The sequence below is a fragment of the Barbus barbus genome (genome assembly GCF_936440315.1).
Source record: "Barbus barbus genome assembly, chromosome: 22".
NCBI classification, from domain to species: domain Eukaryota; kingdom Metazoa; phylum Chordata; class Actinopteri; order Cypriniformes; family Cyprinidae; genus Barbus; species Barbus barbus.
The window spans coordinates 14,073,820-14,099,345 of record NC_136750.1 but is presented as its reverse complement, the minus strand read 5'-3'; the positions used below and the strand labels follow the sequence as shown (position 1 = coordinate 14,099,345).

Sequence of the window (25,526 nt, the reverse complement as noted above, 5' to 3'; positions counted from 1 at the left end):
ACCAAGGGTTAGGCAGGGGTAGGGTTAAGTAAAGGGGTTAGGATAATGGTAAACTTTTTACACAATTGAACTTAAATAATATTGCAAACTTTCTAAATTCAACTTTAAATATTAACCATTTAATTTGCTGTTGATTGTTTCTGTGTACTTTTTACAGTTACAGATGCAAGAATAAGGCACAAGCCAGAGCAGAGAATGAAAGACTGATGCGTCTGGAGCACGAGGGCTTCTCCTGTATGGAAAGTGGTCTCTGGCTGAATCCCAAGTGGCCATACATGGGAGCCTCGCCTGATGGGATTGTCACATGCGACTGTCATGTCAGAAACTGTATACTTCCAGAAGTGTTGGGACAGCAAGTTACAAAACAACATATTGACATGTAATATAACTAAAGGACTCTACCTTACATCAGCTCAGGCACTTGATTCAGTCATATTTTACAAAAGAAAAACAGATAATAAACAAATAATCAGATGTTTATTGAGGAGATTAAATAAAAACAAATTAAGATTAAATTATACAACAAAAAGTAATGGTGGTTACTTATAAGAACTAACACAGTGTGCACTTTGTAAATTATATTGAATTTAATTAAGTTTGAAGGTAAATAATAATAAAAAAAAGCTACTGTGGCGCATGGCAGAGCACTGCTCTTTTATATCTTCTTGTGTCTTCACTGAGGCTAGATCAATTGTCCTTTGTCTAACCCAACTAAATAAAGCTAATTTGGTATTTATTTGTTCTTTGGGAACTTTGCATGACACCACAGTGTTAGGATTCTTGGACAAATTTCACTCTTTTCATTCTTTAATTTCACTCTTTGAATTAAAAGCATCAACTTCCCACAAATGCATGCTGCAATGCACCATTAAATGCAACAACATGAACATATATTCTACATGGTTTTGTCAGCTGACCTTATATTAAACAAACACACATAGCTTATACAGTATATCCCCCATGACTGCTATAATTTATGGCACAAATAAATGCACAGACATTTGCATTATACTCTGCATCGGAAATATATATGAACATTGTTTTATTTTTAAAAACTTTTAAGGATTATTTTGCATTTGGTTATATCAAAAAGCTGTAAAGACTGGTTGCATTACATGGCAACATTAGGCTTAAGGATTTTGGTAATTTGCATTAAAACCAAATTAAAAAATGGATCGTTTCTGTCATTTTTTGCTCCTTGTTAGATTAATAAAAAATTATCACTTTGCCAGTCATAACTTTGTTTGTTCACTCTATGTCAATTTTGACATGTCTAGGACAGTGGCTCTCAAACCTGTCTTGGGGGCCCCCAACCACAGCATATTTTGTATGTCTCCCTCATTTAACACACCTGATTCAACTCATCAGCTCATTAGTGGAGTCTGCAAGATTTGAAATGGGTGTGGCCTATGAGAGTGCTATACAAATTGTGTGGTGGCTGGGGACATACAAATTGCCCTTCAAATTTTGTATGTCTCCCTTATCAGACACACCCAATTCAGGTCTTGCAGTCTCTACTAACGAGCTAATGAGTTGAATCAGGTCTGACATATGTCAGCGAGACATAGGCTCTATCCGAAATCGCCCCCTATACCCTCAAATAGGGCACTATTTGAGACATTTTTAGTGGTGTCCGAAACCATAGTGGACGTTCTCGAGTGCACTCATTTAATCCCACAATGCACCTCAAAAACGAGTGTACAACCGATTTACACTCAACGGCTAGCGAATCATCCATAATGCACTGTGAGAGTCGCGTGCCGAATTAGTTGCTGGCGTCTCGCTAGATGGTGGCGCCTGCAGCTGAATCATGCTTTCATTAATTTTAAAAGTGCTCGTTCACGGCGTAATACAGAATAAAACAACACAGGTACAGTACAAATTCATTGTAAATTGACTATTAAATTGTTTAATTAGGGTTTATACATAATTTCCGTGACAGAGTTCAGGATAAATCCTTTAATCTTACTACTGGGGCGGCCCGTTTCAAATGATTATTAAACAGCAACCAAAGCAGCAGTCCTTCCGGTGCACTCAGTGTCCGAATTCACTCATTCGTTTTCATTCACTCCTTCAAGTGAACTGTATGAGTGGACTAATGTAGGGAATAGTGAATAAGGGTATAGGGGGCGATTTCGGATACAGCCATACAAAATGTGCAGGGCAGGCGTGCTTGCAGGACAGGTTTGAAAACCACTGGTCTAAGATGTTAATATTTATCCATCAAGCACATACAGTAGCTGTGTACTGCAGCATATTTCTATACAACACAACAACAACAAACCATGCTCACAAATATGTATTTTTAAATAACTGGTTTGATGTACATTTACACATGACAATATACCTGCTGTATTCTATGTCTAACTTTAAACACACATACGGAAACAATCAAAACAGAAATATTAAAGCTGTTTGATACATTTGTCTTTGTAATTGTATATTACTTTCTAATTATATGTAATTTTGCATTAGCTTTCATATACAGGTGTAATATGGTATATATGCTGCACGATATATAACAGATGAAGTAACTATATTGTGTATTCTCATAAGATACAATATTAAGCATAATCATTCAAGTACTAGTATTACTACAAATGCATGTTTGCCCTAATATGCAAAATTTTTAAAATACTTGTATTTTAAATGATGACTTAGGACTGAAGCAATTTCTTTTGCCTTTTAATAAACATTTCCTTCCCTTAAATTATGAAAATGATTAAGCGCCAGCAAAGCATTTTTTTTCCACTGGGACTGTAAATCCTGTCACTAAACAGTATGTGATATTAAATAAGAATTCAAGTGATTATTTAATTGTATTAAATATATAGGTAAAATTTCTTGGAAGGAGAAAACGTGGTCACATTTTCATTGTAGCTTAACATTTTTAAATATACCTGACTGATCCACAATAATTAAACAGATGTACGGTCATTGATTAAAAGCATTCTTAATAAATCTTAATAAAAGAAATGCACAATGTAAAATGTTATGTGTGTAAAAAGTAAAATGTATGGAACCAAAAAAGGATGCAATTGTTTCTCTTCAAAAGATTCCTTGCATTGAATATACACCCTAATTATGAAGCATGTGTGAACACATGCTGATACTCTGATTTAAGGCCTGCGTGATATTTAGGTCACATGCTGTAAAGAACATGTAAATATCAGAGGTTAGGTCAACAGGGATGGAGAGAGGCTTGTACTCTCTGTTGGTTTTCTCCCAAAGGTAGGTCATGCCGTTCTCTAGTGCAGGAGAACTGCAGTGATCCAGGGACACAACAAGCAAAGGCACTTGTGGTATCTCGCTGACCGCCACAATGACTCTCAACACAATGTCACGCCATTTTTGGCGAAGTTCCACACTCTCCACTTTGCCAAAGAGCACTAGAATCAAACACATACATAGATACAATCATTCTTGTTTTGTTTAATTAAAAAAGAGCATTTGGTATTTCATGTCGCACAAAATCAAATCATGAACAGAGCTCTTTTTTCAGACCTGCTTTATGGCATATGTCAGGGATCAGTTCCGTTAGTGGTTTAAGTCTGTATTCTGGTGGAGAACTGTCATTTTTTGGTATTGGTTTGAGATGTTCAGCACAGCAGCTCCACAGGGACGTGTTGTAGTAGTAATGCCCACAGCAGAAATGCTCTTGTTTGGTGTCATAAAGCATGGCATGGGTTGAGGAGGAACAGCAAGTTTGATTGCTATCATTTTCCAGCAGGAGGTTTCCACAGCATTCTGCATTATTTTTGTTGTAGAGATGACCTGAGCAGCACAGTTGTTTTTTGTGGTCATAGACTTCTGAGCCACAACTTAACATCTTGATCTGGTTTTGAGAATATATAACACCTCCAACACACTCTGACTGATCAGGCACATTGTGATGAAGGATTCCATTACAGCACAGCACATTGTCATCTGCTAGACTGTAGACATCCTCACCACAGCACTGAAACACATACAGGTAAATATAGTAAACACATAAGCAAACCATTTGCATACAGTCTACATTTTTTGGTTAAACAACATTCAAAATAACAGCAGTCTTGCTCTTATAATGTCATTATTTAATTCAAAATCAATTCATATACAATAAATAGACTATCATCCTGGACTATCATCAAATGGAACGTCAAAAAGCCCATCTTGTTTGCAAAAGCTAATTACACAATTGCACTGTAAAAAATTATCGTGATTTTAATGGTAAAAGACGGCAAAAACTGCCACAGTAAAAACCTGTTAAATGATTAACAGTAAATGTCCTTACTATATACGGTGAATAACTGTAATAGATCTAACCTTTATTTTTGAGAAAATAGCCTCAGAATTGACACTCATAGACTGTCTGAAACCACACCCTACACCCTCATTCACTAGTTCCTACATTAGTTCACTATATAGTCCACTAGACAGAGTGATTGAGAACATATGAGTGAATTCAGACACTGATGAACACCTGCTGTTAACAAACACAATCACTGAAGGAAAGAACCAGAAACAAGACTACAACTGACATACAGCCACAGCCTTAAATGAAATCAACTGAAATAAAACCGCAGAGGATGATTAAACAACTCCACAAACAGCATCACCAGCTCCATTTATTGCTAACCAATTTGACTTCATTTCTGTCATATATCTACAAATAAACAGAGGTTTATATTCTATTTCAAATGGTTTTTATGACCTCGCCATTTTGGTGATTGGTGTTTGCTTTAGTTATGCTCTCGACCCTTGAGTCATTAATAATAAACACCCTCGACTCTCTTTTAACTGTGTTTGTGAAGCATATTTGTTATAACAATAAACTGTAAGAGAAATTAAGTAGCTTTGGGCATGGGCTCATCCACAACTGCTGATGGTCATGATACACTGATCACAGTTTATATCAACCTATATATAAAAGCTACAGAAAATAGAAACAAAAACAGACATCAAGAATCAGCACATGAACCTCAACAATGGTGACTATTAATAAAAAAAACAATTCATGCCGCAAAGCATGCTGGGTGCCAGTACAAATCTCCCAGCATGCATTGCAGCATGAATAAATTATGCAGCTGAAAGTTCTTACTATTTTCTTTATTTGCTTTTATTTTGGTGTTGGTTTGTTTGGGACTTTTCAGTAGACTGTTTTGTGATGTTCAGAGTTGAACCGATTTTTTAATTTGTTATAAAACATTTTTATCAGTTTTGATTGTCACCAGTTTGGAAAAACCAGATTCATACGCTGATTGTTGAGGTCTGTGTGTGTTTTGCTTCTGTCGTTGTTCAATACATTTATTTGTGCATAGACTGTTTCACATCATTTGATTACTGTAAGATCAGTGGTGTATTAACATATATTTAATATCAGGTTAAATATTGGATAAGATCAATGAACTAGACTAGAGCACGATGATTTTGACATCACAAACCTCAGTCTTATCTGATCATATAATATTTTGGCTTTTTTTCACTTTAAAAACTGTACTTTCCACAGCTAAATAAAGCAGCCAATTTAAACATTAACAAGTCAAGGTTTAAGAGCCCAACTAAGGCAACCACTGATCGCCAATATGGTGACCTCAAATGAAAAACCTAAAAAGAGCTTTTGTACACATATGACAGAAATAAAGTCAAAGTGATTTGTAATAAAAAGCTGGTGATGCTGTTTGTGGAGTTGTTTAATCACTCTCTTCAAAGATCTTGAGAGATTTTATGCACTTTATTTCAGTTGATTTAATCTTTGGCTTTGGCTGTAAGTTTTGTTTCTCTGCTCTTGCTTCTCTTTCCTTCTGTGATTTTACTTGTTAACAGCAGGTGTTCATCACTAAAGCTCAATCCTCATTTAATTAGTCACTTCATTCTCTCATTAACTTCAGTGTTACTTCAACACTCTGTAGTGTGGACATATAAGTGCTCTTTAAAACCGAGGATTTTGGTGTGGGATTAAAGGGGTTAAATGTGTGAGATGAAAAAGAAAAAAAAATACACAAACGTAATTTTAACAGAAATACACCATAAATAAAAAAAACCCAGTAGATTACTGGCAACCACAGCTGCCGGTATTTCACTGTAAAATCAAGAAAAAAAACCCAGCAAAATACTGTAAAACCTATAAGTCAACTTCCTGTTGTGTTTTGTGGATCACCATTGTGCTGGAGAGTACAGCCTGTGTTTAAGCCAAGGATGGAGAGAGAAACACTGACGTTATGCAGCATGTTGCTTTATTTAAAGGTGTGAGAATCTCTTCATTAATTTTAATCACACGTATGTGTGCTGCTGTTATCTGCAAGAGATTTGAGTTGAACTGATGCTTTTAGTGACTTTGCATAAATCAGTAGGTTTTTCTTCATGTACTTAAGCAAAACCGTTCTCAATATCCTTATGCTCACTTTGCTTAAGTGATAAGAAAGCCACAGTAAAGTCCTGTTCTGGAATACGTCCAGATGCTCTCTCAAATTTATCCTGGTCTGTAGAGGTCTCCTGAGATAAGGTGATTTAGGACAGGAAATCGGCCAGCCAGTCAAATGCAGATGCTGGGAGTGGAAGTCTTGACTCCTGCTAAGGAATGTGCTATCTTGAAATTATTTTGTGTGTGTGTGTCCTGCTCTACAAGGCATTACGTTCTTTGCTTTGTTTAGTTTACTCTTTCTTGTCTTTTGCAGAGTTTCCAATTTTTCCAATAATGCTTTAGGAGTCAGCTTAGTAGGCCTCTTTACCCTGACAGGCTCCTTCTTCAGGGTCTGGAATGCCTGCTCGGCCTCTGACGTTCAGTTCACCTTCTCTGGCTGCCCCTTCTTGGTCAGGTCTGACAGGGGGCAGGCTATAGAGGAGAAACTGGGGATAAAACATCGGTAATAGCCCGCCAACCCCGGAAAAGCTCGTACCTGGGTTTTGTTAGTGGGTCGGGGGAACTTCCTGACAGCTTCCACTTTCTTTTCCTGTGGCATGATGAGTCCTCGGCCGATCTTGTACCCCAGATACTTCGCTTCTGTCAGGCCGAGATGACACTTCTAGGGGTTGGCTGTGAGGCCAGCCTGTCTCAACTCCATCAACACCCTCCGCAACCGCTCCAGGTGGGCTTCCCAGCTCTCCGAGTGGATAACAACATCGTTGAGGTAAGCCGCGGCGTATTCTTGGTGGGGTTGGAGTATCACATCCATTAGCCTTTGAAATGTTGCGGGATCCCCGTGAACAAACGGGAGAACCCGGTACTGCCAGTGGCCACTGGGGGTGCTGAAGGCGGTCTTTTCTCTGGACGAGGGCAACAGAGGCACCTACTAGTAGCCTTTGGTGAGGTCTAATGTGGATATGTACCTAGCCTTTCCGAATCGATCCAACAGTTTGTCCACTCGGGGCATGGGATCGCCGTCGAAGGTGGAGAAATCGTTTAACTTCCTGAAGTCATTGCAGAAGCGGAGGGTGTTATCGGGCTTGGGGACCATGACAATAGGGCTGGCCCATGGGCTGCGAGATGGTTCGATGACCCCCAGTTCAAGCATCTTTTCCACCTCTTTCTCTATAGCCAGCTGGCGAACCTCTGGTATCTGGTAGGCCCGTTGCCGGACAACGACTCCAGGTGGTGTGCGGATTTCATGGTGTACGATTGTCGTTCTGCCCGAGGTCTCGCTGATCACATCAGAAAACTGACTGACCAGGTGTTCCAGTTCGGTCTTCTGCGATCCCGACAGCTGAGGGTCAACATCCACGACCAGTGGTTGAGACTGGGCGAAGGCGGCAAGTTCTTTGGGCCGTGCCATCCACTTCTTTAGTAAGTTTATGTGGTAAATTTGTTCTACCCTTCTCCTTCCCGGCTGGTGAACCCTATAGTTGACTGGACCCACCTGCTCCACTACGGTGTAGGGCCCTTGCCAGGTGGCTAGGAATTTTGAGGCAGCTGTCGGGACCAAGACCACGACACTGGAACTCCCGGGCTTTGGCAGGCCGGTTGTAGAGTCTCTGCTGGGCGCGCTGGGCCGTGGTCAGGTGCTCCCGGACCAGGGGCATCACCCGGTCGATCCTCTCTCTCATGTCCCGTACGTGCTCAGCTAGACTGCGGTTCTGGTTAGGCTGGTTCTCCCAGGCTTCTTTGGCCACATCCAATAGACCTCGGGGCTGTCTTCCGAATAACAGCTCAAAGGGTATGAACCCCGCGGAGGCTTGTGGAGTCTCCCTTACTCCAAACAGCACATATGGGATCATGAGATCCCAGTCGCACCCGTCTTCGGCTACTACACGGCGGAGCATCTGCTTCAGGGCTTATTGAATCTTTCCACCAAGCCATCGGTTTGCGGGTGATAAACAGATGTCTGCAGCTGTTTTACCTGTAGCAGCCGGCAGATGTCCACCATTAATCGATGCATTAACCCATATAGTATATAGAATTAAGGTATGTACTTTGTGTATGCTAAACACCTGTTGTTTGATTTTGAATGAAAGCTAGTTGGGTCAGCAATAATTTGGTGTGGATGAAAGTTGACTTTTCTCATCATAATGTATGATTAAAACACTTATAGGGATCTACTAGGACATAGCTGTCAAACTCAACTAAAAGCAAGTAATCAAACAATTCTGCATAATTCTGCTGGAAACTGGTTGCATTCATCTTTAAGAGTAAAGATAGTAAAGTTCCTTGCTTGTGACTCCCTCAGGTTGAAGTTAGAGCATTCTTGGAAACGAGCATTAGAACCTTAAACTCTCTTCAAATCAAAACAATTCATTGCCTGCAGCGTGTATGTGTGTTTTGTGTTATTTTAGCTTAGTAGTGTTGTAGAGTAGCAAATAAAGTTTGATTTATTAAGAAATCTTTGTCTGGTGCTATGTGATTTTCAAGTCTTAAACTATTTGCCAAAGATTGCGTTACCTATGCTAAAATTTACCTATGCTAAAATTACCTATGCCAAAAAATTACCTAATCATTTCGGTATTACTGTGGCCACGGGAATATTCTGAATTGTTAAAACATACTGGTTTTAATGCTTGCTGGTCAAGTCGTTAATGAGGTTTAATATCCATTAATCATACGAATATGAAATCGATACGACTCGATTTCCAGAAACTAAAATTAAATAAATAGTTCTAAAATTACTGCATATACAATGGTGGAGAAAAGAAGTCTCCGCCATTGTATATGGCATTAGTTTGATTTGAAGATTTATAGCACATTCATAAGTCAATGTGGGTGTTTTTTTCTATTTTTAAACGGAAAGAAAGAGTTAATACACAAAAAGTCAAAGTTGTTTTTTGGTACTGTACACTTACTTGTGGCAATGCGTTTTGAATGAAAGACAGTGCAACGTGAGTTGTTGTTTAAGAAGAAAGTAAAGTGCAGTAAAAATGAAAGTGTCTTTTAAGACAAATGTCGCTCTAAAAGCGCAAAAGAGACGAATGAGCGAATTTCCTAATTTTTCTATTCTATAAGGCCTTTTCATAGTATGTGATTCATTGCGTGTTCCAATGTTTAATTGAACTATGTGTTTTCCCTGGCGAGAATATTAACTTAGCTACGTAATGACTCTCTGCCATTTTGATTCACTAAAGAGTGAACTCAACACGCGGCACTCAGAAGGAGTGGCCAAAACGCGTCTGTAAGGAGAGTATTAATCTTGATCAAAGATGAATTCTGTGATTGTAAATCCACTGTGTTTTGTCTGTGAAGTTAGACAGAGAACTAAGGCCCGCCGTGGCCAAAGTGTTAGATTGATAATTAATCTGTGGGTTAATTTAATTCGGTCTAAATGAGTTGAAATTGTTAGTGCTATAAGAAAGAAAATAATCTAAATAGTGCTTTTGTGGTTGTTCAAGTGTGAGACGCACCCTGAAACTGTATGTGTCACAATAGTGACGGCCTAACCGGAAGTCTTCAGAGACTCTCTTGGAAATTTTCTAGTGCGCAGGCTCAGTTCCGTGCCATTTTGAGCTTTGGTAAACAAAGAGCATAGCATGAGCTAAGCTAACTGAAGCTAATAAGTAGCATTGAAGCCTAGCCAAAGCTGAGGGCTAGCGATTAGCACCTAACATTTTGTAGCCTGTGGGTTTGAATGCAGTGTGTTGTGCAGTGTGTTTTTGAACGGTTAACTCTACCGCTGAACTTTAACTCACACTAAGATTGTTCACGTCATTTCTCTCTCTCTTTTGCATTTATTCATGCTATACCTCTCCTCCCATTTGAAAGGACTTTAACAAATGCAAACTTGAATAAAACATTGCTAGGCAAGGCAGCTAATTTTCATAGGAATAAGGCATTTATTTAAGATTGGTCTCTTCCCCTTGTAGTTAGACACAATTAATACTGGGCCTTAGCCTCATTGCTTTGATAGGAAGATAATTAATTTAATTATAATTGCGCTCCTGATTTTAAGGATATCAGCGGGTGAATTGCTATGAAATATTTTAAACTGATAATTTAATTTCATAACTAATCCCAGATGGGAAATTAAACTAATTTCATTAAAACAATTTCAGTTCCTGATTGAGATAATTATGTGTTCTCTGATAATTTAACAATAACATTAAGATCTTAATTATTAACTATCAATGTGTTTGATTGTCGGGTCCGGGAAAAATTTTAAATTTCCTTTATAATTGAGATGGTAAAGATTAATTTGTTCTGATAGTTCTAATGACGCAAAGAGGAATTAGTAATCTGTTAGGTTTAGGGATGTGGAATTTATAATTTAATTTCATAATTACGAATTTGAAAATTTGAATTCAATTTAATAATTAATTACAGTTCCTGTTTCCATACTGGTTCCAGTTGTAATTGCGCTTATAATTTTAATGACAAACATCATTAAGATCTTAATCCTTAACTGTCAATAATACTCTGCAACTAGGAAAACCATTATAATATTATAATAAAATTAAAACCCTCTGAAAATTTAATCTGAATCAATCCTATCAATTTTAATGATGACATCATGAAAAATTTAATTAGGAATCACAATTTATAATTTGAAATTCTAAATTCAATTTGCAATTACGTTGGTTACGTCTGCCTTATTTTCAATCCTTTAGTTACTTAATTAACATGGAAGTTAATTTAAGTTTCCTTTTGCTTGGGTCTAATAGTAAATAGGGCTCCCCCTAGTGCTTGGTTGGTGAAGTGACATTGGTTCCAGTGTGGGTTACAGCAAGTGGAGCCACCCGTTCCGATGTAAACCTGGTGCAGGCTGGAGGAGAAAACCAAATATCTCTGTTCTAGTGGTCCGCAGCAGGCCTAGCAATCGGGTATCGGATGAGCAGTCAACAGGCTAACTGGGCGAAGGTGCGGATATACCACCTCGGCTAGCTATTGACTGAGGTACGTCGGTCTCCAGGTCCGCGCTGACAGGATGGCGCCCGAGATCTAGCCCTGCCCCTCTTTAGGCCAGCAGTTGATGACGTGCCTCACCCGTGTCTCAACCCGGTTGTGCCAAAAGCCACAGCTGTTTGAGAGGCTCACTGCAACTACGGTGAGGACTGAGTGTTCAGCAGGACCCTTACAGGAGCTCACCTGGTGCACTCGGGCTGTGGGCCTTGCTGCTGTACTCCACTGGACCAATTTAATTCCTCACCCTGCCTAGGGCATAAGAACTTAACCTTCTAATTAGCCAAACTCCAAAATAAAATTAATTTTTTCTCAACACTTAGGCCAGTGTATTTTACCCTACTAAAATTAGCAAAGCCAAACCCCTAGGTGCATCGACTCAACAGCGCCACCGCAGTGCCACCCTTGTTACTAATCCTGACATTGGGAGTAAATCCTCACTCTTCTTCTTCTCTTTTCTCCCTGCCACTATCTTCTAATTTGACTACTGCTACTGGTTGCTGGGATTTTGCCTGAGGGAAAGCATAAGCAGAGAACTTTAGCAATTGAACAGGTATTTATGAAACTTGAGAACGACTTTCAAAAATTTCAAAATTGTTTTCCATTTACCTTCCTCTTTTGTGAAATCCTACCCCGCCAGGCTAAAGCAGGTCAACGAAAAGGCAGGCGTCTGCGAGATTTCCAGCACGCACGAGGGACACTCTAACTAGCATTGTGGTGTCAATCTTGCCATTACGGGACCAGTGCTGTCATTGTTATTAGTTTCCTTCACCCCGGAGAAAATTAATAGCAATCACAGACTTACAAAAAAATCCTTTTAAAATCCTCTGACTAGAAGCAACCTTCTAACATCAGACTTGACTTAAAAAAAAAAAAGGAAATCTAATATCATAAAAAGATATTTTGTTCTTGTCCCTCTCCCTCACTTTGGCGTTATCCTAACCTTCGCCCTTGGAAAAAAAAAGAAAAAAAAAGGGCTTTCCTTTACAGGAAAAGGGGGAAGCATTCAATTATCACCCGGTTCCTTGCTCCGTTGGTGTTCTTCTTCCCTTTATCTGTTCTCTAGCTGTACTACCAGTGTGTGTGTGCTCAATTTTTCCCCACAGAGGCAACAAATTAGAAGTACGCCCACCAGAGGATCACAGTCACAGAGAACCACACTCACCTGCTTTAATACACACTCAACACTAGCACGCACTCTACATTACATATCTACACCCCTTGTTTGTTTGATTTGTTTTGTTTGGTTTGTTTTGTTTTGTTTTTCTCTTCAAGGTCTGTGTCAGTTGCGATTTGAGACCTCCCTCACCCCGTCAGAACATGTCGGTCACTGGGAGGATTTGGAAACATGGCTAAGCGTTGCGACAGACAGCCTCCTCCCTAAAGCCGCTGAAGCACTGAAACACCAGTCACAGGACCAGCTGGATGAAAACATAACAAGTATCATGGCACAAGAGCCAAATCAAAGCTACAATCACAAAGAATTAGCCAAGATCACCGGCTCCTTAAGCCACACACTCATCGCTACCCTCAAGTTCAGAATCAGAATCAGAATGAGCTTTATTGGCCAAGTATGTTTACACATACAAGGAATCTGTTGTAGTGACAGAAGCTCCACAGTGCAACAGAAAGACAGTAACAGGACAGGACACAGGTAATAAAACAAAATAATAAGAAATAGCCAATACCAATGTACAAAGCAGCAAAAAAATAAAAAAATAAAAAATACACAATATATAATATATAATATAGGCGACTATGTATGTACAGGTCAAGTATGTGCAAATTAGAAATGAGAAAAATAAAACTAAAATAAGTGAGTGTGGTGAATGGATAATGAATTAGTTGTGTGTTCCACGTTTATTTATTGAGTGTTCATGAGATGTATTGACTGAGGGAAGAAACTGTTCCTGTGTCTGGTCGTTCTGGTGCTCAGAGCTCTGTAGCGTCGACCAGGCGGTAACAGTTCAAAGAGTGAGTGTGCTGGATGTGAGGGGTCCAGAGTGATTTTGCCAGCCCTTTTGCTCACTCTGGATAAGTACGAGAGTGGGGAGGGTTGTACCAATGATTCGCTCAGCAGTCCGGACTACCCTCCGTAGTCTTTTGAGGTCAGATTTGGTAGCTGAGCTGAACCAGACAGTTATTGAGGTGCAGAGGATGGATTCAATGATGGCAGAGTAGAACTGTTTCAGTAAGTCCTGTGGCAGGTTGAACTTCCTCAGCTGGCGAAGAAAGTACAACCTCTGCTGGGCCTTCCTGACAATGGAGTCAATGTGAATACCTCACTTCAGGTCCTGAGAGATGGTGGTGCCCAGGAATCTGAATGACTCCACTGCAGTCACAGTGCTGTTCATGATGGTGAGTGGGGGGAGAGCAGGGGGGTTTCTCCTGAAGTCCACGATCATCTCCACAGTTTTGAGCGTGTTAAGCTCCAGGTTGTTGAGACTGCACCAGACAGCCATATCCTTAACCTCCTGTCTGTAAGCAGACTCGTCACCGTCCTGGATGAGGCCAATCAGTGTGGTGTCGTCTGCAAACTTCAGGAGCTTGACAGAGGGGTCTTTAGATGTGCAGTCGTTGGTGTAGAGGGAGAAGAGCAGTGGGGAGAGAACGCAGCCCTGAGGAGCTCCAGTGCTGATGGTTCGAGTGCTGGATGTGAATTTGCCAAGCTTTACTAACTGCTGTCTGTCTGTCAGGAAGCTGTTGATCCACTGGCAGACGGAGATGGGGACGGAGAGCTGAGTTAGTTTATTTTGAAGGGTTTCCGGGATAATGGTGTTAAAAGCAGAGCTGAAGTCCACAAACAGGATCCTCACATAAGTCCCTGGTCTGTCCAGATGCTGCAGGATGAAGTGCAGTCCCATGTTGACTGCATCATCCACAGACCTGTTTGCTCTGTAGGCAAACTGCTGGGGGTCCAGTAAGGGTCCAGTGATGTCCTTCAGATGAGCCAAAACCAGTCTTTCGAATGATTTAGTCATTAAGTCCAGTAATTTTGTGTTTCTTTGGGACGGGGATGATGGTGGAGCGTTTGAAGCATGAGGGGACTTCACACAGCTCCAGTGATCTATTGAAGATCTGTGTGAAGATGGGGGCTAGCTGATCAGCACAGATTTTTAGGCAGGCTGGTGACACACCATCTGGACCAGGTGCTTTCCTTCTTTTGTTCTTCCTGAAGACCTGGCACACATCATCTTCGCTGATTTGAATTGTAGGTGTGGGGGAGAGATGGGTTGCTGGAGGTGTGAATGGTTGTGTGGAGGGGTGTTCTGGGCGGGTGTGGGGTGATCGTTCAAAATGACAAAAGAACTCGTTTAAGTCGTCTGCCAGGTGTTGATTCTCCAGAGTGCTGGGGGGGGTGTTTTGTAGCTGGTGATGTCCTTCAATCCTAACCACACTGAAGCAGGATCACTGGAAGAGAATTTGCTCCTGAGCTTGTCAGAATAATTTCTCTTTGCCACTCTGATCTCCTTTTCCAGTGTGTATTTGGCCTGTTTGTACAAGACTTTATCCCCCTTTCTGTGAGCATCTTCTTTGGCCTGACGGAGCTGTCTGAGTTTGGCAGTGAACCATGGTTTGTCATTGTTGTAGAATAGATGAGTCCTGGTAGGAATGCACATGTCCTCACAGAAACTAATATAGGATGTTACAGTCTCTGTGAGCTCGTCCAGATCATTTGCAGCAGCTTCAAAAACAGTCCAATCAGTCAGGTCGAAACAGGCTTGTAAATCCCGCTCTGTTTCGTTAGTCCATCTTTTAACCGATCTTAATACAGGCTTTGCAGACTTAAGTTTCTGCCTGTAGGATGGAATAAGATGAACCAAACAGTGATCAGAGAGTCCTAAAGCTGCTTGTGGAACAGAGTGATATGCGTCCTTTATAACAGTGATCCAATATATTACTGTCTCTGGTGGGACATGTGATGTGCTGTCTGTATTTTGGCAATTCACGGGAGAGATTTGCTTTATTAAAGTCCCCGAGAATGATTAAAACAGAGTCCGGGTGTTGTTACTCACTCTCTGTGATCAGATCAGCGAGTTTCTGTAAAGCTGTGCTCACGTGCGCTTGCAGTGGAATGTAGACACTCACGAGAATGAACGAGCAGAACTCCCGCGGCGAATAGAATGGCTTGCAGTTAATGAAGAGCGTTTCTAGATCTGAGCAGCACATCTTCTTTAACAGAGTTACATCTGTACACCACCTCTCATTGATGTAAAAGCATGTCCCGCCGCCGCGCGATTTCCCCGTTGATTCTGTGTCCCGATCTGCTCTGATCAGCTGGTAATTAGGCAGATGAATCGCGCTGTCCGGTATGTCGCCATTCAACCAGGTTTCCGTGAAACACAGAGCAGCAGAGTTAGAAAAGTCCTTGTTTGTCCGGTAGAGCAGAAGGAGTTCGTCCGTTTTGTTGGGTAGAGAGCGGAGATTCGACAAATGGATGCTAGGTAACGCCGTTCTAAATCCACGCTAACGAAGTTTCACGAGCGCGCCGGTTCACTTTCCCCGTCTGCGCCTCCTCCTGTAGCGTTTGACCAGAGCTACGGCTCCACCAACTACAATGTCCAGCAAAACGTCCGAAAAATCAAAAACCGGTAGAAGATTTTGTGGTGTGTTCTGCCGAATGTTCAGCAGATCATCCCTGGTAAAACTGATCTTATTTGAAAAACAAAAAACAGGAAAAACAAACAAAAACAATACGAACACTGAAGAGCAACGCACAATAGCTGCCATCAGCGGCGCCATTTTTCATCAAATTCATCAAGTTGAGCGACAAGCACGCTGCACAGCTCCAGCAGGAGCTGACACGCGCACAACGACACATCGAGCAGCTGGAACTGGAAGCTCAGGAACGACGGGAAAGACCCGATGAGGTGGGACAAGGAGCTGAGGAGGAGATCGAAAGGCTAAAAGAGACCCTAGTAGCTACTAGCCAAGAAATGCAACAAGTCACCCGTTCAGGTGGGTCACCTGTTCCTGGACTGACACGTGAGCAAAAGGTGGAGGGGGTGGTATTGGAACATTCACCACCTCCCTCTGGAGAACTTTACCTCAGCCAAAAGAAGCTGCTGCAGCCAGCCACAGATCATCGCACGGCTTGGACCTAAAAGACCTCAACAAGTTCACCCCCAGCGTGCCAAATATCCAAGCTTATCTCCAAGATATCGATTTCCATCTGGAAATGCGACCTAACGTTACAGACAAAGATAGACTCTATTTACGCCGAACGACATCCAGTTCTGAAGTTCGCAGCTTCCTGGACAGGCAGCCTGCTCTCACAAAGACTGATTACCAACTGCTCCGAGAAGCCCTCATTAAAGAGTTCTCCGACCCTGAGTGCGAACAAGGCCTAGTGGCTGCCCTGGAGACAAGACAAGGACGTCACAAACCTCCTCAAGCCTACTACAGCCGACTCAGACGAGCATACTTTGGAACTCGCAACGAACCCGACATGGAGGACGAACTAAACTTCAAAACTCAATTCCTAATGAACCTTCACCCTGGTGGAAGCCACCATCTTGGCGTTCTCGCATGTCCACGAACAATGAATGCTCAGCAATTGCGAGAGTTGGCGCAGAAAGCCTACAACAAAAGATGGCCTCAGGAAAGAGTGGCAAAAGCCCAACAGTTCCTGACTTCAACACTCAAAGTCAAGGGCTGGCTCTAGAGGGCACCCAACTCCAAGACAATACCAAGCCGCCACCCAGAGAGTGGAATGCACCCTCGTCCAACAAAGAACGAGACTCCCACGCTGGTACCAGATCTAAACATAGGTATGAACGCTGGGATGGACCGCGTGGACGTCAACGCTCACCTGGACGCCATTGGGAAAAGACATGGGACCAGTCAAGGCCTCATGAGAGTCAATGGGAGAGATCGTGGAACAAAGCAAGCTCATTTGGAAACGCCAAGGGAAAACGACAAACTCATCCTGGAGCGACTAGCCCAAGGAATCGACGAAATAATTCACAAAGATTCCAAGCTGACCAAGCTCCAACTGAACCGACGCAAGAACAAAAGACACCACCGTGTTTCGACTGACAAGAGCTGATGAAACTGATGATGAAAGAATTCTTCCAACGGAAAGAGGAAGATCGGAAATGGGAAAAGAAAGAGAAAGAGAAACCAGATTCAGCCTGACTAGCAGCCGGACGAGAAGGCAGCGACCAGCTGACCCAACCAGCCACGGAGAACAGCACTCCTTCACCTCACTCTCAGAGAACCGCAATCACAATAACTTCAGATGGACACGAAACCCCACCTGAAAACCCAGCAACAGCAACAGAGACACTAACTCAACACCCAACGCTCCAGAGCACAGCAGCGTCCAACAAACACCTGCTGATGAAACCACTCAAGTTCCTGAAAGTGCTGTCTTGGTCGTCTGCCACTCCTCCGAAAAACACCACATCAGCCCTGATATCCTAACGGTTTCCTCCCAAACTCCAGTCCCTAAACTTCTAGGCGATCTCATTGAGAAAGATATAACAAAAAAATTCTACCTCTCCATCATCATTGAACGACACATCAGAGACACATTCATTAATCTCAGCTAAGCATCCAAGAACTATCATCTCTGTCTGATACTCACTTCCGGCAATCTCCCGATCCCCCTGCAAAGGATAAAGAGTCATCACTCTCAAGCTAAGAACCCAAGAACTGTGATTTGTGTTTCATGCTCACCTTCAGTCTGTTACCCTGATCATCTGCAGCACTGCAGTCAATAAAGATCACTGTTTAACCATTTACCTCAGTGTCTCCTGAGTGTACTGTGACAGAAGAGCAGACTGTACACGTTGACTGCAGCTGAGGACGCATTGTGGGGTTTGCGGCAGGGTGGTCGAAGGTTGGAGCGATATGTGGAGGTTTTTCTCTAGCTTTTCTCGAACCGGGTGAGCTGGCATGATGTCACTCTAGATGCGTGCTTCCAGCTGGGGTTGGATGACGAGACAATCTGCTGCGATCTTCCCATCTTTTTTTTTTTTTCCCTGATCGAGCGGATTGATTTCCTCCTGTTCTTAAACGGTTCCGACTTCGAAGTGGAAGTAAGGGAACCTCCCAAGTCTCATTGTCCAGCCCCCGCTGGAACGCACTGCATCTCCCCAGCTCACTCCACGCTGAGAACCTCCACATACCTCACCAACGGCTCCTACCGCCTGCCCAACCCCAAATACTCCTGTATCCTCAGAAGCTCCTCCCTCATCCTCAGCCCAGAACTGCCAGCCGCTCCAAAGTCAAGTTTGCCGGCCGCTCCCAAACCAAGCCTGCCGGCCTCTGCTGACTCAAGCCTGCTGGCCCGTATTACCCCAAACCAAAGGAGGAATGAGTAGGACAGGACTGTTCTCAGCCCTCATCCAAGCCCCAGAGCGCCCTCCAGTGTAGGCTCCAGAGTGCCATCCTATTCCTGTGTCCAGCCCAGGGAGGGCCTCGGAGTCCATTATTTCCCCCAAGGATTTTTCTTTTGGGGGGGTGGTAAGGCTCTGGTCATAGTGGCCGGGCTGAAGGTCAAGGCCAAGGCCACGGAGGCCGTCCTGCCATGGCACCCCAAGTTCCCTGCTCCGCCAAGGCTTCCTGAGCTCCCTGCACCACCCTGGTCCTCTGGACTGCCTGCTCCACCATGGCTCCCTGATCTACCCTGGAGGTCTCCCATGTCTCCGTCTTGGACCAGGCTCACACCTATTCTTAGTCATGATCACCATCACCTGGAGTACTAATCACTTGCACCTACTGTCTTCAATCTAGTCACCTATTTGAGCACGTTCCTTTCAGTCACTCACAGTCTGGTCTACTGTTCACCACGCTGAACATAGCCTGACTCCTTCCCTCGCCACTTGCCTGTGTTTGCTTACCTCTAGATTCTCCTCTGCTTCACTGATCCTGTTCCCCACCGTTCCGACAAAACCCGATCAATCTGCAAAGGACTAAGATTCATTAATCTCAGCTAAGCATCCAAGAACTGTTATCTGTGTCTGATACTCCCTTCCGATGATCTCCCAATCCCCCTGCGAAGGATAAGGACTCTTCACTCTCAAGCTAAGAATCCAAGAACTGTGATTGTGTTTCATGCTCCCCTCCAGTCTGTTACCCTGATCATCTGCAGCACTGCAGTCAAAGATCACTGTTTAACCATTTACCTCCGTGTCTCCTGCGTGTACTGTGAGAACAGTCTTAATATAAGACAATACTGCAAAAACAGTTCACTGTCAAGCTGGTATATTCCTGTTATACATTTGCCCAACATTCCTAATTTCTGTCATTAATTTAATATGTTGGTATTAATTCAGTGTTTATAATGCTAACTCTTGAAATTAAAATAATTTCAACCAAAACTGACATGGTTTCTAGCAAGCAAAGGTTTTGTGAGAAAAGGGAAGAGTTAAACACAAAGTCTGTAAAATAAACTGTTGAAAGGATTTGTTGATCACTAGTCTAGTGATTGTACATTATTGTTGTCATCATTCAGGCTGTATTTCAGCTTTAACGTATGTTTTTTTAAAAAAACAAAGCAGCATATTTGACATAGCGACAGCAAGAAGCTAGTGGACTGTTGCTTTCACCCCAAAATGGCGGAAGTGTAGGGCTGCTGATGGGTGCTGCTGTTGCAATGGAACGTTATATTGGCTTTCACTTCTTGTCAGTATAAGTTCTTTGTCTGAACTATCTGCTTGTCCCGTCACGACCAAGGAGGCATCCTTGAATACTTTGCTTGTCCTGTCTCGGCCATAGTGGCTGTCTCTGAACACCCTGTCTGTCGTGTCACAGCTAAGGAAACCATCTCTGAACTGTCTGCCTGTGATATAACAACCATGAAAGCTGTTCCCGAACTCTTTGCTTGTCTCCTGGCAACAGAGGCCATTTTTAACCTCTGTGCTCTCTATTACAGCTCCACCTGTTACTCCATGGTGGTCATTTGCTCAGCCTGGGCCATCTTGGTGGTCCCCTGTGCCATCAGCCCCTCTGAAGTAGTCTTCAGTTCCATCAGCTCCACCCTAGTGGCCTTCTGCTCTGCCTTGGGGGTCTTCTGTCACTTCTGTTCTGCTGTGGTGGTCTTCAGCTCTGCCAGCTCCACCCTAGTGGTCTTCGGCTCCTCACTGGTTTCCTGCTTGATAACCACCAGAGGGTGCTCTATACCAGACTATTTTCATTCAAGAGTACATTTCCCGTAACTCACTGCCCGGTCTCATCATCCATGATTGTTTCCAGCTGTGTTCCATTAACCTAGCTAGCTCACCCTATAAAAGCCTGGTTAACTCAGTCACTCATCATTAAGTCTAGTATTTTTGTTACATCTTGTATTATCCTGTTCCTCCTGTGTCCTGGTTTCTAATGTGTTGGTCTTTTGATCTTCTACCTGTTATTCATCGATTTCTCTGGTTTTGCCTGCACCTTGGACTTAATCGTTGTTTGGATTGTTTGCTTGTGTATGACCTGTGCCTGGTTTTAGATTATGATTGTGGATTACACTTCTAAAAAATTCTGCGTTTGGATTCTCAACCATAGTGTCCCATGCTGTTCATAACAAACACAGTATGTAACCATAGCTAAACCTTTTCTAGACCTTCAAGGACACCTTTAATGATCAGCAGGTTCAGTCTGGTTAGGTTTAGGAGTAGGTAGAGGTAATCATGACATGTATATCACAATAAGGCAGCAGCCATTTTTTAAAAATAAATATGTAATGCAATGAGGTGCAAGTAGTATTTGCCAATAGCAGCATAGCATCTAACACTACAGTGCGAAAAGAATAATGCTATTTCCACTTTGTATAAAAGGAATCTATCACCATTTACACTGTGTAAAAAAACCTCTGCCATAATCAAAACAAGTTCAGTCCATCAGAAGAATTCTGACCTGAGTAAGACCCGATTCCCTCTTGTACAGTATCCCTGAGCAGTTGACATACTTTGACGGTACAGCTTCTAGACAATGAAAATTAATGATAGGGTGAGATAAATACATTAAAATAGGTGGGTATTGCCTTAAAGGTATAATTAACCCAAAAATGAAAATTGTCATCACTTATTCAGCTTCATGTCATTTCATACCCATAAGACTTATGTTTATCTTCAGAACATAAATTAATATATTTTTATTGAAACCTGAGACATTACTGTCTCTCCATTCCACCAAAACATTGAAGCTTCAAACAGTTAATAAAGAGATTGCTTGATTCATATGGATTTATTTTACATTCTTAATCCAAGTCTTATAACTTTTAGCATTTCTGCACAATTGATTTATCTGCTTCAAAACATTTATAACTGAAATGGATCTAATTTTGTTACACTTAAAAAAAATTGCATATGCAAGTGGGATTTGTAGTTAATCGTGTGATTATGCTTGCCTACAAGTGTTTTATCAGAAATAAAAAAGAAGGCACTAGGATCCACTGCCTTTGACATTTTAAAGATACTTTGTAAAGAAAAATTAGAGATTGGATCATCTGGTATAGTGGAGTAACCTAAATAAGTATTACCACAGATTGCTTGATTCAATTCCAATAACTGCAAGGCTATGAAGTAGTTCCTGTTGTGAGCATTTTAGTCCCATAATCGCTTCACATATCATTTTTCATGTTTTCCAGGATGCGTGGGTGCCCTGTTTTGCAAGCATCCAAATTGGACAGATGCCTAAACAGAAAATCTGTTCTCTTTCCGAAAGAGTTTAATATTTGTTGCAGGCATAGGTCTCAAACTCAATTCCTGGAGGGCCCCAGCTCTGCACAGTTTATCTCCAACCCTAATCAAACACAACTGAACCAGCTAATCAAGGTCTTCTGAATTACTAGAAACTTCCAAGCAGGTGTGATTTGGAGCTGATTGGAGCTAAACTGTGCAGAACTGTGGCCCTTCAGGAAATGAGTTTGAGACCTTTGCAGATGTGTGAATGACACCAATACAGATCCAGGACAGAGAAGATCTACCATTGTGAATAAAAAAGAAAAAAAAATGAGGCACATTTATTTTCATATTTAATTATTCTGCAATTTAATGTTTAAGTGGCTAATGAGGATACCTGTAAGTTACCTGTGCTTGAACATAAAGGTTCAGCCAAAACAAAAAAAACAGAAAAATTATAATGATAAGGAAAAAAATCCATGTAAGAGCTGTAAAGACAAACCTTTTGAAGGTGGTGAATAGCTAGATTCATTTTTGAGCCTCACTTCAAGAGTGTTGTTTGTAAAACAGCAATACTGGATCGACCTGTTAAATGATTTACTGCCACAACAAGAAAGATTTTCCTTCAGTTCAAACATTTTGTTGTCACCACAACAAATATGAGTTGTCGGTAGGTACATGACTGTAAATAAATGCGAGAGAGAACAAAGCCATTATAGGAAATTCTTGCTCAAACGGTCTTATCCAATTTTCCAATTTTTTTCTAAATGTAACTAATAAGCATTTATTTTATTATTCAAAACTATAAACACCACTCACAACAGGCAACATGAAAAGATGCAATAAGAGCAAACACTGACTCATTTTTAAGACATATCAAGTGGATTGTCTACCTTGGCCACAGCATTTTGTGTGAGCACTGCTTCGATTCTGAATGCTCCCATTACAGCAAATCTGATTTACAGGATTGTAGGCTCTAGAATTACAGTAGTCATTCTCAAGTTGGCTCAATCCTTTAGTTACATCACCTAGGTAGAAGATATTAAAGCAAATGAAAAATAGGAACAACAAAGTTTGAACAGAATAAAAAAGACATAAACCTGTCCCCTGTGAGAAAAGTACAGTGACACTGATCAAAGACTACTTCAATGTGAAAGCTGCTGGATCTGTCAAGTTAAAACGGAGCAACCTTTTGGTCTTAATGAAACTTTAAATATTTCCTACTTTCTTTAGTGGTTTTTCCTGACTAGCAGTTTTTTATTATTATTATTTTTTTTTTTACTTTGGTGGTGTTGTTCAGTTAACCCCACATGGGTGGTGACTGTTAATTACTTAATGCATTTTCAATTAATTGTTCAGCTGATTCAGTTAATCATCTGATGTCTCTGATTTGTGCCTTAATCTTCTTAAGTGTTTTAACCATTGTTGTAATCTGAAGATAGTCCAGCAAGGACTGAAACGTTTGCTTTTGTGTATTTGTGTGTGCCCACAGTCACTTTATTGTTAGTGCTCTTTAGTTTTTGTTGTCACCTTCATGTAAATCTTCAGGAATGCATTTTCATTTTTGTTCAAAGGACCTTTAACTTTGCATTTCGTTTGGTGTCTGGATTTTTTGCTTTTATTTTTTGTATTTTTCTCTGAAAAAAGTACAGGACACTTTTAAAAAGAGTACTTATTATGGAAGTAATATACTTTAATAGGATATACTTAAGTGCTAATTGAATGTAATGCGTATGCTATTTACAATTCAATTTAAATATTATAGTTTCAATTTTATTAAATGCAAGTGCTATTTTTCACCCAAATAAATAGGATTTAAATACACATTTCTATGTAGTTTCATAATTCCTGCAGAATGTACTGGCAAGAAGCCTTTATGGTAAACTAAATTATATTATGATATGCATTTGAAACTTTTATGTCATGTAATTAAATATATGTGTGTTTTGTAATGATAAAATTATAGTTTTGTACATTTAAAAATATTAAGTATAAATATATAAATATAATAAAATCACACTACATTTAAAATCATAATCACATACTTTACATACTTTATTATGTTAGTCAACACATCAAAATAAGTGTACGTTTTTAAAACATGACAAAAGATTATTAAAACATTATTTAAAATGTAAAACTTTTAATTTGACATTATTACAAATGTACTTTTTAAACTGTAAAGGGCCTTTTATTTAATTAATATTATGTCTGGAAGTACAGTTTAAAAAGTACACTACTCTTTCACAATGGGAACTTTTGGTGTCTTATGTTCAGTTCACACAGTTTCCTAGAAAATCAAAACATACCAATTAGATCTCAACATTAAAAGATGCATCCTTTTAATGTTAAATTTAGAGAAAACTCTAAAGTAAACAACTCTAGTAAAAAAAATTAAAAAGCCTAAATAAGTAGTGACACACAGAACAAAACTACTGATATTAATCATTCAATCATTTATTTGATGCATTTTGCAGCAGTATAATACGCATCTAAAACATGCCTCTATATCTAAAGTATAATGTAATTCCATACCTTGTCCTGAGGGTGTGACAAACACACACAAGATTGCCATTAAAACTGCAAATTAAGCAGAAAAGTTATCAAATTTACCCAGATTCCACTGACAACCAACTTTTAAAGGTGGACTCCCATACATTACATGCATTTGATGTGTAGATTTCCATTGTGCAACCCTGTTCAATGAAACCAGAAACAGACATCCAGATGCAAAGTGATGAGTATTTATATTAGTTAAACCCCGCCTCTGCAGTAAAACTGGAAAGCATGTGAATTTGGTTTCCAAAAATGGAACAAGGAGACAAATCCAGGGCTACATTTCCCAAAAGCATCTTAGATCCATTGCCATCAATGGAGCTACTATCAACTTAGGCTCACAAAGCTTTTGTGAAACGCAGCCCAGAAAAATGCAGAAAAAAAGGATCAAAGCCTTCCTAAACAAAAGCTTCCTATCAACGAATACAAATGTTATTAGAACTTTGTTTATAACCTTCAGTTAAATGTCACCATTGTGTGCTTCAGCAAGACACTTCAGACAGAAAAGCTCTGCTTTTAGAAAACTTTAAGGTTCTTTGAATAAGTTGCTGTACATGGAGTGCAACCCAGTAAGCATGTGATCACTGGGCATTGTTTAATCAAATGTAACTGTATGTAACCAGCAGAAATATAACTAATACTTTATTCATTTTAAAGGCCAGGAGATACAGCTGAAATGAAAATATAAATTTGAATTTGAAATGAAAATATAAATCAATATAGTTTTCATTCAAATGTTGGAGCACACTATACTGCTTGATCTGACATGATACATAGCCTTGGAGTTTTACACATCTCAGATATTTGACTTTAACAAAAACTTCACTCTCACGTTCATCAAGTGGTCCATGTAAATGGTTTTCTTCAGTTAGTTGCTTTTCTGCAACCTCCCTAAGTAAATATTGCAAACCTGTGGTGTGCGGTGTTGCGAAATGAGGAGGAAAAGGTTTTTTTTTTTTTTCTTCAATCAAATCTAGATTCATGTCCCAGTCACATGTTCTTGGATAAATAAACATTAGACACAGAGATTTACTTTAAATTTCACCAAGCTT

At 40.7% G+C, this 25,526-nt stretch overlaps 1 protein-coding gene across 1 annotated transcript; it reads right to left on the bottom strand.

The window, feature by feature from the left end:
• Positions 1 to 466: 466 nt before the first annotated feature.
• Positions 467 to 24,633, bottom strand: LOC306888125 (uncharacterized protein). The gene is made up of 7 exons (XM_079446277.1): positions 24,581 to 24,633; positions 24,454 to 24,498; positions 22,812 to 22,946; positions 22,421 to 22,600; positions 21,152 to 21,219; positions 3,505 to 3,958; positions 467 to 3,389 (listed from the first exon to the last, which is right to left on the bottom strand). Exons 1-7 carry the CDS (start codon positions 24,603 to 24,605, stop codon positions 3,079 to 3,081), a joined length of 1,218 nt encoding a protein of 405 aa, XP_079302403.1. The 5' UTR covers positions 24,606 to 24,633; the 3' UTR covers positions 467 to 3,078.
• Positions 24,634 to 25,526: the final 893 nt, after the last annotated feature.

Bases quoted from the DNA above. Each gene is read 5' to 3' on its own strand.
- LOC306888125 (XM_079446277.1), bottom strand. From the start codon at position 24,605: ATGGAAATCTACACATCAAATGCAT. The intron at 3,959-21,151 runs GTCAGAATTCTT...TATGTGTTTCAG, and splicing joins GGGAATCGGGTCTTACTCAG to TGCTGTGGTGAGGATGTCTA. The intron at 3,390-3,504 runs GTCTGAAAAAAG...GTTTGATTCTAG, and splicing joins TGACATATGCCATAAAGCAG to TGCTCTTTGGCAAAGTGGAG.